This window comes from Entelurus aequoreus, linkage group LG15 (genome assembly GCF_033978785.1).
Source record: "Entelurus aequoreus isolate RoL-2023_Sb linkage group LG15, RoL_Eaeq_v1.1, whole genome shotgun sequence".
Lineage (NCBI taxonomy): Eukaryota > Metazoa > Chordata > Actinopteri > Syngnathiformes > Syngnathidae > Entelurus > Entelurus aequoreus.
Genome location: NC_084745.1, coordinates 5,894,858 through 5,913,064, shown reverse-complemented (window position 1 = coordinate 5,913,064; position 18,207 = coordinate 5,894,858). Strand labels below are relative to the sequence as shown.

The following is an 18,207-nucleotide window of genomic DNA, read 5'->3' as shown; positions in this document are numbered from 1 at the left end:
GTGACTGTATGCATGGATGGATAGGATTTGCTGTGTAATACTCATTTACAGTGTGCTTTCCACAGCTTTGTCAATGCAGATCCTCAAACCTGCAGGCTTTGTGGAAACCTCCCACTACCCTCTGCTGCTGCTCATGTATGACATGCACGCTAAAATAACATCACTTTCTACTGAAACAGTAGTGGTTGCGTCTTACTCGTCTATTGTGTTGGTCCGCATGCAGCGACGGCACACCTGGTGGCCAGAGCGTGTCGGAGCGCTTCCACATGGACTGGGCCACGGTGCTGGTGAGCAGCTTCGGCGCCATTGTGGCACGTTGTGATGGGCGCGGCAGCGGCTTCCAGGGCACCAACTTGCTGCACCGCATCCAGAAGAAGGTGGGCGTGCTGGAGGAGCAGGACCAGAGGGACGCCATAAAGTATGTGGAGCTGACGCGGGGGGAAAACAATGCATTTAGTGGGCTTGTAGGAAGTGTTTTTGATGTTTAATTATGTCTGTAGCAGTGACATTCTGAATAAGCCCTACATTGACAAGACCAGGGTGGGAGCATTTGGAAAGGTAAGTTTCCCAACTGAAAGACTTATTTGTTTAAAATAACTACTGTTGTGAAGTGAAGTGAAGTGAATTATATTTAAATAGCGCTTTTCTCTAGTGACTCAAAGCGCTTTACATAGTGAAACCCAATATCCAAGTTACATTTAAACCAGTGTGGGTGGCACTGGGAGCAGGTGGGTAAAGTGTCTTGCCCAAGGACAAAACAGCAGTGACTAGGATGGCAAAAGCGGGAATCGAACCTGGAACCCTCAAGTTGCTGGCACGGCCGCTCTACCAACCGAGCTATACCGCCCAGTTGTCCAGTGTTAATTTTGCTGACTAAAATAGAACCCTAACTAATCAAAACAAACGCATGTTGACTAAAACAATGACACAATGAATTGACAATTTAGTCAAAAAATAAAAGCGAGACAAAATAAAATCATACTTAATTTTGTCTTTCGGCAAATGGGACGAGTTAGAGATCTGTCCAATCATATTTGCATGTGGGTGAGGGGTGTGGGACCCCGCCTTCTGCCCGATAGCAGCTGAGATAGGCTCCAGAAACCCCCGCGACCTCGAAAGGGATAAGCGGTAGAAAAAGGGGTGTGGGATAAATCACAGAGGGGGTCCAATCAGAACTACTGTTTTCGTAAGGCACCGTGTTTTGACTTCTCACTGGGAAAACAAGACTGTATTTTTACACACCTCAATTCAGTATGTCTTCTACACCTGCAAGAGAGAAACGGGAAGACCTATGGACACGCTTCACCTTTGCTGCGGTTGACATGACAGGTTCTAAACCCTTTGGCTCGATTTTCTCCGGTAAAAATATAACCAACTTGAAGCGCCATCTGCAGGTTATTCATCAAGACATCTAAGCAAAAGTAAGCTAATATTTCCAAATGACTCGTACTGTACTGAATTACTGTGACTATTAAAGGCAGCAGAGCAGGAGCAAGACCGCTTACTCTACCACTTCTTTTGTTAAGCGAGCTTGTCGGCCAATTTAATAAGCAGGATACCGTATTTTTCGGAGTATAAGTCGCACCGGCCGAAAATGCATAATAAAGAAGGAAAAAAACATATATAAGTCGCACTGGAGTATAAGTCGCATTTTTGGGGGAAATGTATTTGATAAAACCCAACACCAAGAATAGACATTTGAAAGGCAATTTAAAATAAATAAAGAATAGTGAACAACAGGCTGAATAAGTGTACGTTATATGACGCATAAATAACCAACTGAGAACGTGCCTGGTATGTTAACGTAACATATTATGGTAAGAGTCATTCAAATAACTATAACATATAGAACATGCTATACCAGGGGTCGGCAACCTTTACCACTCAAAGAGCCATTTTGGCAGGTTTCACAAATTAAAGAAAATAATGGGAGCCACAAAAAAAAAATTTTAATTTAAAATGAAAAACACCGCATACAAAGCTTAAATGCTTTGTGCTATGTTAACCAGGGGTCTCAGACACACGCACTGGCACGCACTATAATGTGGATATTTGATGTTAGTGCGGCCCGCGAGTTTTGAATGAATGGCGCTGGATAGCGTCATACTTGCCAACCCTCTCGTTTTTCCCGGGACACTACCGGATATCAGGGTGTGATGGCACTGCTGCTTTTGGCGCCCTCTTCAGTCTGCCCAAACAGTGTACCTGCTCGACCACATGTAAAATGCAGTTTCGGCTTGCTCACGTAAGTGACAGCAAGGCGTACTAGCTCAGCAGCCACACAGGGGGGGGGGTTGATGTGTGGGGGGATTTGGTGGTAGCGGGGGTGTATAATGTAGACCGGAAGAGTTAGGGCTGCATGGGATTCTGGGTATTGGTTGTGTTGTGTTTATGTTGTGTTACGGTGGGATGTTCTCCAGAAATTTTTTGGTGTGGGTTCACAGTGTGGCGCATATTTGTAACGTAACAATGTTAAAGTTGTTTGATACGGCTACCGTCAGTGTAAGCTGTGTGGCTGATGAGTAAGTATGCTTTGCTGTCTCCTATGTGTGCAAGTAAAAGCTACATACAACATGTGGCCGGACTGGCACACTGTTTGTAAATGCTATAGAGGACAATTATTGCAGTACAATTAGGGCACTCCCTTTATATAGTAATTAGAGTGTAAATATGATTATATTTTCCCTGGGAGTTATCCATGAGAGGCACTGAGATCCACAAGTCTCCTGGGAAAATCGGGGGGGTCGGCAAGTATGTAGCTGAGCCGCATCAGAGAGGTCAAAGAGCCGCATGCGGCTCCGGAGCCGCGGGTTGCCGACCCCTGTGCTATACGTTTACCAAATAATCTGTCACTCCTAATCGCTAAATCCCATGAAATCTTATACGTCTAGTCTCTTATGTGAATGAGCTAAATAATATTATTTGATATTTTACGGTAATGTGTTAATAATTTCACACATAAGTCGCTCCTGAGTATAAGTCGCACCCCCGGCCAAACTATGAAAAATACTGCGACTTATAGTCCGAAAAATACGGTACTTGTACAGTGCACTTTAATCGATATCCTCGGCACACAGTTCAGCTATTGATTGCACAACTTGACAACCCAAAAGAGCAAATTTGTCATTTTTCAAGATAACACACAAAGAACAACAGGTATGTGAGATATATATAAGTTCAACATTTACAAAACTGGTTGCTGAATTTAAACGGGACAGTGGCCAAGACGTTAATTGTGCAAATAATACAGAATTATTCATAAGACCATTACACTATCGTTCAAAAGTTTGGGGTCACCCAAACAATTTTGTGGAATAGCCTTCATTTCTAAGAACAAGAATAGACTGTCGAGTTTCAGATGAAAGTTCTCTTTTTCTGGCCATTTTGAGCGTTTAATTGACCCCACAAATGTGATGCTCCAGAAACTCCGTTTTGTAGCTTCTGTAACGAGCTAAACTGTTTTCAGATGTGTGAACATGATTGCCCAAGGGTTTTCTAATCATCAATTAGCCTTCTGAGCCAATGAGCAAACACATTGTACCATTAGAACACTGGAGTGATAGTTGCTGGAAATGGGCCTCTATACACCTATGTAGATATTGCACCAAAAACCAGACATTTGCAGCTAGAATAGTCATTTACCACATTAGCAATGTATAGAGTGTATTTCTTTAAAGTTAAGACTAGTTTAAAGTTATCTTCATTGAAAAGTACAGTGCTTTTCCTTCAAAAATAAGGACATTTCAATGTGACCCCAAACTTTTGAACGGTAGTGTATAGTCATATAAAATTCAACATTTGAAAAAATGCTTGAATTCAGGTAAAATAACACACAGTAAGGTTAGTGTAAAATGTAATAATATTTTCCTGGAGTGTAGATCTTGTTGTGAATTTAGTTTTTGAGATGATCTCCAATAACCTTCATAAAAGACAACTTCAAAGATCCTTTATACTTTATATTTTAGTCAACAAAATTTACAATAACTTTTGTCAACTAAAACTAATTTAGATGACTTACTGCGTGGGTTTCCTCCGGCTTCCTCCCACCTCCAAAGACATGCACCTGGGGATAGGTTGACTGGGAACACTAAATGGTCCCTAGTGTGTGAATGTTGTCTGTCTATCTGTGTTGGCCCTGCGATGAGGTGGCGACTTGTCCAGGGTGTACCCCGCCTTCTGCCCGAATGCAGCTGAGATAGGCTCCAGCACTCCCCACCACCCCAAAAGGGACAAGCGGTAGAAAATGAATGGATGGATGGACTTACTCAAATACATTTTAGTCAAAAGGCTATGACTAAAACTATATAAAAAAAACTGCTTTCAAAATGAACACTGCTGTTGTCCCTCAGGAGTATGGAGGCTACATCACAAGCTTGTTGCTCAGCGACGACCTTTCTCCTGCCAGATGCGGTGCCGTCCTCTCGCCAATCACCGACTTTGAACTGCACGGTTAGACTCATTTTCTATTTTGTCCAGAAAGTATTTAAACTCCCCCTCCACAACAACTGCACCACACTGAGAGCTGTAATAAAGCAATAACATGCTCCAAGACCTTTATCTTTATAGCTTCGGAGTTACTTGATTGAATGTTGTTGGTGCTATATTTGTATGAGGTGGGGGAGATGAGATTCACCTCGGTGTGACGTTGTAATATACAACCACAGCGACCGAGCCTCCCTCAGCTCATCTGGCGACAAAAATAAGAAATATAACAGAGTATAAAAGTAGAATTGTGTGCGTCAGCAGGGTGAGGAGGAGGAGGTGGTGTCGGTGCACTGAATCAGGAAACTGTAAATTAGGGGAAACTAGTAGTCACACGGTGTGACCGATGTCACAGGGCTTTTTTTTTTTTTGCCAGAGGGGGTGTCAGACACGGCAGTAAATAAATTAAGATTTGGAGAAAAAGATACTGGAGTAACAACTCTTACAATGAGGTTCAGAGCAAGAATCGACCGTTAGTATTAGGATTCCTTACAGTCCTTACAGATTATTTAGATCTAAAGCTGTCTAAAATGCTTAGAGGTGACTCGAACTGAAGCTTAACAATGTATTCTACAAAATTGGAGTATGTACAAACAACAGAAATACCAGCGCTGGAGAGAGAGAGGGTGCAAACATACTTAATGTGTCTGCAAAAATGTTAAAAGTTGCATATTTTCAAACAACATATCTGTCTAAAACAACAGTAAAATGTAAGAAAAAAGAGCAAATCAACGGAATGTAAACAGAAAACGCTGAACATTTTAAAATATTAATAATAATACACTAAGTCACCTACAACACAAAGTTTTGTTTTTAGATGTACATAAGTTTTTAGCATTTTTTTAAAAAGAAAATAAATATCAAAATAGCCCTTACATACTTGACTTTTCAGTAGCGGCCCTGATGGAAAAAGTTTAAAATCTAAAATATTAGAAGCTCTCAAAAAATATATACTTAAAATATAAACAAAGTTTAGTTAGTTAAATAATTTAATAATACTAACTTATTAATTCATTTGAAGAATTACAACAACCCTAATAAACATAGTTAAATGTGCAACTGAACAGTAATATTTTCATACAAGCAGACTTTTTGACACACTGGTTACTAGTTACACAGTCGTATAGATAATATAACAGTACAAAATGTAAGGAAAAGAGAAAAAAAAATGGCATCTAATGAGAAAAAGATGAAATGTTCTAACTAATAATTAATAATATACTTAATCGCCTTATCACGTATAATACAAAATTGACACAATATCTGTTTTTAGCATTTTTTTAGCATTCAATATGGCCCCTGCATACTTTTTTTTTTTTAAGTTTATTTGAACTAGGGACAGATACCGAAACATAGATATCTGAAACAGTTATCCAATGTATGCATCATAGTGTTTGTAGCCAAAGCTAATTTACAACACTTGTCCCCAACAACAACAACAACAACAGATCTAACATCATTAAAATAGGAAAATAAAAAGAATGAGGCAGAGAGGAGTCGATAATAATGATAATAATAATAACACAGAGAAAGTGCAAACGAGATAAGAATCAATTAGTAAAAACTAAACATGGAATACTTTGACTTTGGTGGAAAACGTTTGGACGTCCTTGAACTAAAGTATCGATGTTATGATTTGAGAATCGATTTTTAGAGCATAAAGATCTGGTATTGACGGTAGCGATATTTCAGTATCGATCTGCGCATCACAAGTCAATAGCTCAAAGCAATGTCTTGATTGGCTGCCTGTTTTCCAAGGCTTTTTGCTGAATTGAATTTGAAACTTAACGTGTGCTCACTGTAGTACACATTTTAATTGTTTTACAAGAATGAAGGCCAAATTGGAAGACAGTCTTACTCTGCCAAAAGGAGGGACAATATTCCTTGAACATTAGCATAGTATAAAGAGTTAAGGTAAGAAACTAGCTTGGCTATTATGGTAGAAAGATATGACTAGAGGTGGGGGAAATAATAGATTTTTGGATTCATCGCAATTCCGACATGGACATTATAAAATTGATTATTAAACGTTAATAATCAATAATCGATTTATTTATTATAAACAATGTAATGCAGACCGTTTCTATAATTTGGCTGACTGCAGCGGGACCACCTCACTGAGAGATCCGACCAGCTCCTTTATCATAGGGCACTTATGTTCCAGTTTTGCACACATTTAATAACATAATAAATGTAATGGAAATTAATTTAACTGCTTCTTATTACAGATGCACTGTTTTTAAACATTGAAAGAGGGATAAACGCTTAGTTAGTTAAACAAAAAAATGAAAAACTGCATCAATATACATAAATTAATTATGCATCAATAATAGATTTTTAATCAAATCGTACCTCCTAAATCGTAATCGAATCATCAGTCGCCTAAAGATTCCCACCTCTAGATATGACTATTTACTTTATAGCACACATACAAAAATAGGTTTGGGGGTGGGTTATGTGCTGCAAACAACTTTATGGGCAAACTTTTAGAAAATGCTAAGCTAACTAAAACAAATTAAGTTAAGAAGAAGCAGTACTAAAAATTAAATAGTTAATATGATAACACACAGTCTAAACTCAAAACAAGACTTAACAGCCCAAAAAAGGGTTTTTAAATTGCTAGATTCCCATGACAGCGTAAAACCAAGTTAGCTACTGGTAATTATAAAAGGTTAGTCATCCAAACTAAATAGTAGGAAAACTACGAGAGCAAACTGACTTGTTTTTTGCGCAATGTTTGGCTGTACGACCACTGAAATAACGCTATATCAAAACTGGGGCAAAATGTTGCCTCAAAAACCAAATTATTCCAAAAGTGGTGCACCACTGCCTTAATTTTTTTTTTAAAGTGTAGCATCCCTTTTTTCATGTGAAGGGAAACGAGCTTATCTGAAGTCCCTTGATGTTTTATGTATATTTTCACAAATATTTTGGTCAAAGAACATGCTAATTCAAACATGACTTATTTTTCTTTCAGCATCAGCTTTTTCGGAGCGATATCTTGGAATGCCAAAGCCCGACCCGAGGGCATACACGGTAAATACCGCAAGAATATGAATCATTCTTTGCTGCAAAAAAGGCAAGCTGTGGCCTCCATGATCATGTATTTTTCTCCTCAGATGGCCAATTTAGCGCACCGGGCGGCTCAGTTCCTCGACAAGAAATTTCTCATCATCCATCCGACAGCAGACGGTAAGAAGATCGTGAGAGAGTATTGCTGCGTGATGTACGCTAGCTGATTTATTTATACATTGTGTCGTCCTCCCCCTTTAGAAAAAGTCCATTTCCAGCATACGGCAAAACTGATTGCTCAGCTAATCCATGAAAAGGCCAACTACACTTTACAGGTATGTGGTGGTGTTACTTTCACTTTCCTTTCATTGTCCCCCCGGTGGCTTTGGGAGCGCTCCTACTGGGACAGCAGGATGGAAAAGGATTAGCCCACACAATGACTCCTTTCCAACATAATGGGATTAGGAAACCTTCTCTTCATGAACAGCCTCTAATCCAATTAAAACACAGCTCGTAGCTCGAATACTACCCAGCGGAGCACAGACCTCCGCCAAGGCGGAACAACTTGAAGTTTTAGTACTGTTCACATTTGAACCGATAAGGTACCAATTTCAGGTACTTTTGTGTGTTAATAAATATGAATTGTTCTTGACAATATCTCTTTTTATTGCTACAGTTGCAAGTCCAAGACGATAGATGGCAGTAATGTATAGTTGATGGTGTGTTGCCTAGTCAGTTTATTCTTTGCTGTCTAATCTTTTGTTGCACCCTAAAAAGTAGTAATCCTGTAGGTATATTTATTACACACAAGCTGTTTGATTTTGAAGGTAAAGTTTTCATTAACAAATTCGGAGCTGTTGAAATCGCCATGTAAAATTGCTCAAGCTAATGAGTAGCATGTCAATAGGCAAGTTAATGTATATTACCATCAAGATAGGACATTTTTGGAAAAGTGGAGCCTTACTTTTTTTTTTACGTTGGAGCGTTTTTTCACTAAATTGCTTTGATGGCATTGAAATATTACCTAGAAGTAATGTGGCTAAGTCCGCTCTCAGTGCTGCTGGAGTATTCGCCACGTGTCAAAGTGTGAGGAGCCAGCTTGGATTTTATGTAAAACTGGCGGGATTCGGTCTGTGCCAAAAAAGTACCCGTATTTAGTATCTATCTCTACCTCCAGCATCAATGTGATTTTTCTCAATATGATACATGAATTATTGCCAATAATCGTTAGTGACACAAGTGTATGTTTACAAAAAAATACCAGCCCTTACCGAAGCCGTGTCTTTCTCTTCAGACCAGATATTCTGCTGCCCCAAAGAGTACAAATAGGCTGCATGATGGAGATACTTATTCCCCCGCCAAATGTCCCGAAAAAAAACCTGAAACCCAATAAACAAAAAGTGCCTTGTTGCTTGTCTGAAGGTCAAAATTGTAAAGGTTTTGTAATTGTTAAATCACAGAAGAACTTGCAATATTATGTCACAATATTTTACCATTTACATAACTATAACGAAACAAGTAAACTGTGCAATAAATCAATGTATTGTAAAATAACTAATTAAAAATAAATTGCTACATAACATAACTGCAATAACTCAAAATAGAAAAATCTACTTTCCCAGTTCATTCGCCCAATTAGGATTTTTTTTTTTAAACTAAGCATTGTATTAAAAAGTAAAACTTGTTATGTGAGATAACAATATTGATATCTAGTAGGGCTGCAACAACTAATCGATTAAATAGATTAAAATCAATTATAAAAATAGCTGGCGATTAGTCATCGATTCGTTGGATCTATGCTATGCGCATGCGCAGAGGCTACTTTTTATGTTTTTCATATATATATTTTTTTATAAATCTTTATTTATAAACTGTAACATTTACAAACAGCTGAGAAACAATAATCAAAATAAGTATGGTGCCAGTATGCTGTTTTTTTTCCAATAAAATACTGGAAAGGATAGAAATGTAGTTTGTCTCTTTTATCCGATTATTAATCGATTAATCGAAGTTATAATCGACAGATTAATCGATTATCAAATTAGTTGTTAGTTGCAGCCCTAATATCTAGTGTCAATAATGCAGAGCTAGGCGATAGAGCAATATAACATTTAGTGTACACTGCATTACATTGCCATCTACAGGCCTGGCATATTAAATATTGCATCAATCTCAAAATTAGTATGTGACTGTACCGTGAGTAATATCGATGTTTAATAATCAATATATACTGTAAATAATGATAGTGAATCCCAATATTTATATGGCTGTAGATTTTTAAATTCCTTTTGTATCCAACTGTTTTTAGTGTAACACATTTTTATCAATTAATTCCCACAAAATACACCAACAATTTTTTTGTTTCTACAAACTTTAAATACTCGTTATTTGGTTGAGGATTAAAATAATAATGAATTACTTACACCGCCGTTTTACTTTTGTCACACCAAACTGTGTTCCCCTAATACAAAGTGTTATCCCCGCCGCGGAGACGGGCGCGACCAGGCTGAAGTAATGTTTATCGACTATAACTTTAGCTGGCAATAATTAAAGTAGTCCAAATTCACATACTTTGTTATGCATGGTCAGAAATGACTACATAATAAACCACAATATGCGAGTACATCATAGTACGAGGAGAGGGGGTGGATACATTTTCTGGCAGGCTAAATAATGTAATAATGTTCATCCCCCATATACAGTACAGGCCAAAAGTTTGGACACACCTTCTCCTCATTCAATGCGTTTTCTTAATTTTTAATGACTATTTACATTGTAGATTGTCACTGAAGGCATCAAAACTATGAATGAAGACATGTGAAATGATGTACTTACCAAAAAAGTTGAAGTAACTGAAAACATGTTCTATATTCTAGTTCCTTCAAAATAGCCACCCTTTGCTCTGATTACTGCTTTGCACACTCTTGGCATTCTCTCGATGAGCTTCAAGAAGTAGTCACCTGAAATGGTTTTCACTTCACAGGTGTGCTTGAAGCTCATCGAGAGAATGCCAAGAGTGTGCAAAGCAGTAATCAGAGCAAAGGGTGGCTATTTCGAAGAAACTAGAATATAAAACATGTTTTCAGTTATTTCACCTTTTGTTGTTACGTACATAACTCCACATGTGTTCATTCATAGTTTTGATGCCCTCAGTGACAATCAATAGTCATGAAAATAAAGAAAACACATTGAATGAGAAGGTGTCCACACATTTGGCCTGTACTATATACACTACCGTTCAAAAGTTTGTGGTCACCCAAACAATTTAGTGGAATAGCCTTTATTTCTAAGAACAAGAATAGACTGTCGAGTTTCAGATGAAAGTTCTCATTTTCTGGCCATTTTGAGCGTTTAATTGATCCCACAAATGTGATGCTCCAGAAACTCAATCTGCTCAAAGGAAGGTCAGTTTTGTAGCTTCTGTAAAGAGCTAAACTGTTTTCAGATGTGTGAACATGATTGCACAAGGGTTTTCTAATCATCAATCAGCCTTCTGAGCCAATGAGCAAACACATTGTACCATTAGAACACTGGAGTGATAGTTGCTGGAAATGGGCCTCTATACACCTATGTAGATATTGCACCAAAAACCAGACATTTGCAGCTAGAATAATCATTTACCACATTAGCAAAGTATAGAGTGTATTTCTTTAAAGTTAAGACTAGTTTAAAGTTATCTTCATTGAAAAGTACAGTGCTTTTCCTTCAAAAATAAGGACATTTCAATGTGACCTCAAACTTTTGAACGGTAGTGTATGTATAACATGTTGTGATTGAATGTCATCTATTTTCATTGGTCTTCATTGAGACGTTTAAAATCGTTGCTAAAATGCGAAATCTAGTAGTAGTACCCAAAGAGTGAGCTGTCTGATCACCATATGAAATACTTGGGAAACCAGTATTACAACACGTCGAAATACAGAATAATATTGGTTGATTGGCAACACTAAATTGTCCCTAGAGTGTGAATGTTGTCTGTCTGTGTTGGCCCTGCCATGAGGTGGCGATTTGTCCAGGATGCAGCTGTAATAGGCCTCAGCGCGACCCCAAAAGGGACAAGCGGTAGTAAACGGATGGATGGATGGAAGATCGTTTGTGGGTAGAAATGTTACATTATCAAACATTTTTGATTTTCAAAGCATTATCATAACTAGGGATGTCCGATAATGGCTTTTTGCCGATATCCGATATTCCGATATTGTCCAACTCTTTAATTACCGATACCGATATCAACCGATACCGATATATACAGTCGTGGAATTAACACATTATTACGTCTAATTTGGACAACCAGGTATGGTGAAGATAAGGTACTTTTTAAAAAAAATTATAAAATGAAATAAGAAATAAATAAAAAACATTTTCTTGAATAAAAAAGAAAGTAAAACAATATAAAAACAGTTAAATAGAAACTAGTAATTAATGAAAATGAGTAACATTAACTGTTAAAGGTTAGTACTATTAGTGGACCAGCAGCACGCACAATCATGTGTGCTTACGGACTGTATCCCTTGCAGACTGTATCGATATATATTGATATATAATGTAGGAACCAGAATATTAATAACAGAAAGAAACAACCCTTTTGTGTGAATGAGGAGGGAGGTTTTTTGGGTTGGTGCATTAATTGTAAGTGTATCTTGTGTTTTTTATGTTGATTTAATTTAAAAAAAACGATACCGATAATAAAAAAACGATACCGATAATTTCCGATATTACATTTTAACGCATTTATCGGCAGGCCGATATTATCGGACATCCCTAATCATAACCAACCACATTTTGTTTATTTAGTACGCTGGCTAAAATGATCTAAACACGTAGTACAGCTCACAGCACATCTTAGCTGTGAAAAGACATTTCTAATTTGCACATTTACACAACACTGCGTTGTTCGGGTTTTTCTGTGACTATGATAGGTGCGTTTTCTTAAGTTGAATCTTTTCCTGCAATGTCGGCCATCTTTCCTTGATCTTCAGACGCAAATTAACGTATTTACGCTATCAATGACGTCTATTATTCATGTAAATAACAGCAACACAATTAGCGCATTTTGACAAATATTTGATAGGAATGAACATCAAAAAACAGACTTGGAGATATGATGATGATGCTGTGCTGCAAGCAATATCAATGTTATATGTCTAGCGCTGGGGTGATGACCTAAACGCGTCTATTTACGTAACTTGCAAGTCATGGGCGTGCATGAAAAAAATAAAAAGGCCTCTGTAGAAAAAAAGCCTTTTTTGAGAGGGAAAGTTCATAGAAAAAAAAACAGAAGAACACTGTGCTCAGTAAACTGTGCAAATTAGAAATGGCTTTTCACAGCTGCGATGCACGAGCACTTAAAAAGGCGATGTCGTGCCAAATGTTCTTCCTCCGACAGCAACGCGAGCGAGCATGAATTCTGAAGGGTGCAGCGGCACTTCTGTGTTTACATCAGTTTAGCCTGTTAATAAAGAAAAGTGTGGATTGTCACAATCACACTTTGACTGGCAAATATGTCTGATCATGTCACGCCCAAGTTCATAGTATGCATATGGCAATCAGCCTGCTCATTTTCTGGGTTCTACTTCTAGATTTAGCATTTTAAAGTCCCAGCAAAGACAAATGAAGATAAATAAGTATTAATTTTAACATGTTGTAAGTGATTAAACATTATTTCAGTCTCTGGCAGCTGGGGAAACACTTTCTAGATTGATTATGTTCATTACGTCTTCTTTGAATAAAGATGAAAGATTGTTGTGTGTACCATTCATGTTATGAGTGAGTAAGATAACTTTACCTGCTGATAGGGCTGGACAATTAATAGAATTTTAATGTTGATTATGGCTATTATATTTGGAAAAAAAAGAAGAAGATTATTAGGTAACGTGCATGCAAATTCCACAGCTTGTGACAATGAAACAAATGAGTGGAAAAAAAAAAAGAGTATGTCTACACAATGAACTAAAAAAACCATTGACAATATGTAAATTACTAGTTTACGCAGGCCAAATAAAAATATGCTTTGTTGTACTAACCTTGTCTCAGTGTATGAACATTTCATCCAGCCATTTGGTGCCAGGCAGCACATCCATTGATCACTGTGCTTATTCACTTAGCAAAGCAGGGCAGCTGCAAATAAACACAGTTCAGTTAGATGTTGTTTTTTTGACTTTGGTAATAAATAAAACGTTGACCCATTATGTTTGTTTGATATACAGTACTGTATAGAGGCGGGGGAAGTAATCCATTGTTAGATGCATTGCAATTCATATATGAGCAATTATAAAATCAATTAAACGTCAATCGATTTATTTATTGTAAATACCGTATTTTTCGGAGTATAAGTCGCTCCGGAGTATAAGTCGCACCGGCCGAAAATGCATAATAAAGAAGGGAAAAAACATATATAAGTCGCATTTTTGGGGGAAATTTATTTGATAAAAGCCAACACCGAGAATAGACATTTGAAAGGCAATTTAAAATAAATAAAGAATAGTGAACAACAGGCTGAATAAGTGTACGTTATATGACGCATAAATAACCAACTGAGAACGTGCCTGGTATGTTAACGTAACATATTATGGTAAGAGTCATTCAAATAACTAACATTTAGAACATGCTATACGTTTACCAAACAATCTGTCACTCCTAATTGCTAAATCCCATGAAATCTTATAAGTCTAGTCTCTTACGTGAATGAGCTAAATAATATTATTTGATATTTTACGGTAATGTGTTAATAATTTCACACATAAGTCGCTCCTGAGTATAAGTCGCACACCCGGCCAAACTATGAAAAAAACTGCGACTTATAGTCCAAAAAATACGGTAAAGTAATGCAGAGAAACAAAAATTTGGCTGACCACAGCGAGGCACCTCACCAAGAGATCCGACCAGCAACTTTATTATAAGGCACTTATGTTCCAGTTTTGCACACATTTCCATTAATTTAACTGTTTGTTACTACAAATGCACTGTTTTTAAAAGTTGCAAGTAATAAACGCTTATTTAGTGAACGAAAAGAAATGTAAAACCATCAATAATCGATTTTTAATCGAAATGCGAGGTGCCCAAAGATTCCCACCTCCAGTACTGTATATTGTGTACAAACTTTTACTAACATATGGACTGTTGTCGAAGCTGGAACTCAATCATGTTAACGTTGTTTCTTATTGAGAAATGTACTTCAATATACAAACGTTTCTATTTACGAACCCTGTTCAAGTACTAAATAACTTCGTAAAATGATGTTCCACTGTATATTTACTGATCTGTGATACTTATATAGGTCAAATTATAAACTTGTGCACGAATAGAGTGGCAGAACAAGCATGTGCGGGTTGTTTCTATAAAAAGAAAAATCAAGTGGCCAGGCATGCACATTACAAATACAGTACAGGCCAAAAGTTTGGACACACCTTCTCCTCATTCAATGCATTTTCTTTATTTTCATGACTATTTACATTGTAGATTGTCACTGAAGGCACCAAAACTATGAACACATGTGGAATTATGATATGAATAACTGAAAATATGTTTTATATTCTAGTTTCTTCAAAATAGCCGCCCTTTGCTCTGATTACTTTTTTCCCACACTCTTGGCATTCTCTCGATGAGCTTCAAGCACACTTGTGAAGTGAAAACCATTTCAGGTGACCTCTTGAAGCTCATTGAGAGAATGCCAAGAGTGTGCGAAAAAGTAATCAGAGCAAAGGGTGGCTATTTTGAAGAAACTAGAATAAAAAACATGTTTTCAGTTATTTCACCTTTTTTGTTAAGTACCTAACTCCACGTGTGTTCATTCATAGTTTTGATGCCTTCAGTGACAATCTACAATGTAAATAGTCATGAAAATAAAGAAAACACATTGAATGAGAAGGTGTGTCCAAACTTTTGGCTTGTACTGTATGTTTCCTTGTTGTTTTCTAAACGTCTAATTACCGGTTGTTGTCGTCATGTCAGATCTACCCAGACGAAGGCCACTTCATCCACAACGAGGGCACCCGGCAGCACCTCAGTCAGTCGCTGGTCAACTTCTTCGAGGAGTGCTTCAGGCTACCAGAGAGACTCTTTGAAGAGGAGCTAGATGAAGAGAACGAAGACGAAGGTTAGCTCGACTGACCACCCCCGTCCTCTAAAATACACGCCTCGGCCAGATTAGTCAACATGTCCAAGCACAAGAATGGTGTCCTCAATATTATGCAACTACAGCATGCTGGACTTAAGACTGCCTCTGGAGCAGCCGAGGATCTCCTCCCATCGCTCACCTTGGTTCTATTCTTCTTCATCATCGTCTGTCTTTGGACCTCCAATCCAAAAAATCTCCACGGAGTGAGAGTGACACTTTGGAATATACTGATCCGTTAATGTGCGACATGATGGACGAGCCCCTGAGCAGCGGTGGAAACAGCAGGACTTGCGCTGTGTAAGGGAAAGAACACTTTTAAAAACTTGTATAATGAAAAAAATCTGTTGGTAGCATTCATCAAACGGTGTCTGGAACTCTGCGGGTCCAGGAAGCGTTGCTGTTTTCTAACGTTGTGATGAAGTTTCCATGTTGGACCGTGCTTTTTGTCGATTGTTCTCAGTGTATGTAAAGTAGCACACTAGCATCCACGCAGCTATTCAAGCATTTTTTTAAATTTCTTTTTACATTTCCACCATGTAGTCATCTATAACTGGATAAAAATTCCTTTACTTGTTTCACCTGACTGCCTTACTTTGTCCCCCAAAAATGTAAACAATCCAAAAAAACAAAAACTGGTTAGCCTAGCTACCATGTTAGCTTGACCTGTAAGCTCTTCTAAAGCTAACATGAACATTAGGGGGTGTGGGAAAAAATCAATTCGAATTCGAATCGCGATTCTCACGTTGTGCGATTCAGAATCGATTCTCATTTTTAAAAAATCAATTTTTTTTATTTATTATTATTTTTATTTTTTTTAAATTTAATTTAATTTTTTAAAATTAATCAATCCAACAAAACAATACACAGCAATACCATAATAATGCAATCCAATTCCAAAACCAAACCCGACCCAGCAACACTCAGAACTGCAATAAACAGAGCAATTGAGAGGAGACACAAACACGACACAGAACAAACCAAAAGTAGTGAAAGAAAAATGGATATTATCAACAACAGTATCAAAAATAGTTACAATTTTAACATAGCAGGGATTAAAAATCCCTCATTGACATTATCATTAGACATTTACAAAAATAAAAATAAATGAACAATAGTGTCACAGTGGCTTACACTTGCATCGCATCTCATAAGCTTGACAACACACTGTGTCCAATATTTTTACAAAGATAAAATAAGTCATATTTTTGGTTTATTTAATAGTTAAAACAAATTTACATTATTGCAATCAGTTGATAAAACATTGTCCTTTACAATTATAAAAGCTTTTTACAAAAATCTACTACTCTGCTTGCATGTCAGCAGACTGGGGTAGATCCTGCTGAAATCCTATGTATTGAATGAATAGAGAATCCTTTTGAATCGGGAAAAAAATTGTTTTTGAATTGAAAAAAAAATCTATTTTGAATCGAATCGTGACCCCAAGAATCGATATCGAATCGAATCGTGGGACACCCAAAGATCCATAGCCCTAATGAACATGTAGAAATTGCTGCATAAACATGTAACATGTTCTAGAAGTGTGTACAGTTGAAGGTAAATTGACTTACCTGAGGATGAACGCGGCGAGAAACAAGTTTCACTTTCTTCAAATTAAGCTAATGCTAACCTGGAGACGAGCGAGCACATTAGCAGCGACTGTATAACCAGACGACTTTTAAAATGTAGTAACTATTGTTTGTGCTGTATAATATTCCGAGAAACATTATTTTAAAACTTTATTTGAATGTTGTACAAGATATTTTATAAACCTACACTATTAATGACCTACAGGCCATTTGGTTATACGACATTACTTAGCACAATGCTATAATGTACAGAATCTGCATGGTTGGTTGATTGAAAAACAGCAACATTTATATTTGCAGCAAATACACCACTGCTTAGAATATTAATACAAGCTAATCCTGAATTACTGCCATTGGTCATTGGTGTTGAGGAATAATTGCCTTTGTCATACAAAATTAGCAATTGTTGACGCACAAGTGTCATTTAACTTTTTTTCTTTTTTTTTTAAACTCCTTTTGCAAATATTTTACTGCATGTCTATACGTTAAATGCATCATCAGTTTGACATCTTGAATGTTTTCTTAATGGGTAGCATCAATTACATTTCTCCTTGTACTGCAATTGAAGTGTAAAGAAAAAATGCTTTTATTCAATTCTTTGTGCATTTCAACTGCTTTTCTGACGTTACATACAACTATAAATCTGCCAGATTAAAGTTGAATATCCATTCATCCATTTTCTACTGCTTTTTCGGGGTCGTATATAATAAACGATAAAAGGTCATGAGCGACAGCAATTTTGTTTCATTTTTTTTGTTGAAGGGACAGTGATGACATTTGTTCCTAAGGAGAAAACGAGAAACTAGACGGTGGCATGGAAGTAAATGTTAAGACAAAATAATAAAGACTGACTCTTAATTGTGTTTTCGACTCTGTTTAATTTGACTAAAATCCCCATCATTCATCACATTATAATGAAACATTTACAGTACTGCAATGTATGTTTTTCATATTCATGATGTAATAATGTATGCATGCAGTGTTTCTCATACATTCAATTATTTGTGGCAC

At 37.1% G+C, this 18,207-nt stretch overlaps 1 protein-coding gene and 1 long non-coding RNA gene across 2 annotated transcripts in view; one reads left to right on the top strand and one right to left on the bottom strand.

Moving 5' to 3' along the window:
• Window positions 1-18,059, top strand: part of LOC133629713 (dipeptidyl aminopeptidase-like protein 6) — a 53,740-nt gene extending 35,681 nt beyond the window's left edge. The window contains exons 11-18 of the mRNA XM_062020643.1: window positions 66-135; window positions 224-418; window positions 501-558; window positions 4,350-4,449; window positions 7,460-7,518; window positions 7,602-7,674; window positions 7,756-7,829; window positions 15,445-18,059. Coding sequence (XP_061876627.1) covers window positions 66-135; window positions 224-418; window positions 501-558; window positions 4,350-4,449; window positions 7,460-7,518; window positions 7,602-7,674; window positions 7,756-7,829; window positions 15,445-15,594 — 779 coding nt within the window. The 3' untranslated portion in view covers window positions 15,595-18,059. The remainder of the gene's footprint in view (window positions 1-65; window positions 136-223; window positions 419-500; window positions 559-4,349; window positions 4,450-7,459; window positions 7,519-7,601; window positions 7,675-7,755; window positions 7,830-15,444) is intronic.
• Window positions 8-15,937, bottom strand: LOC133629714 (uncharacterized). The gene is made up of 4 exons (XR_009821111.1): window positions 15,750-15,937; window positions 15,424-15,564; window positions 13,518-13,611; window positions 8-428 (listed from the first exon to the last, which is right to left on the bottom strand). It is a non-coding gene; the product is annotated as an uncharacterized LOC133629714 (long non-coding RNA).
• Window positions 18,060-18,207: the final 148 nt, after the last annotated feature.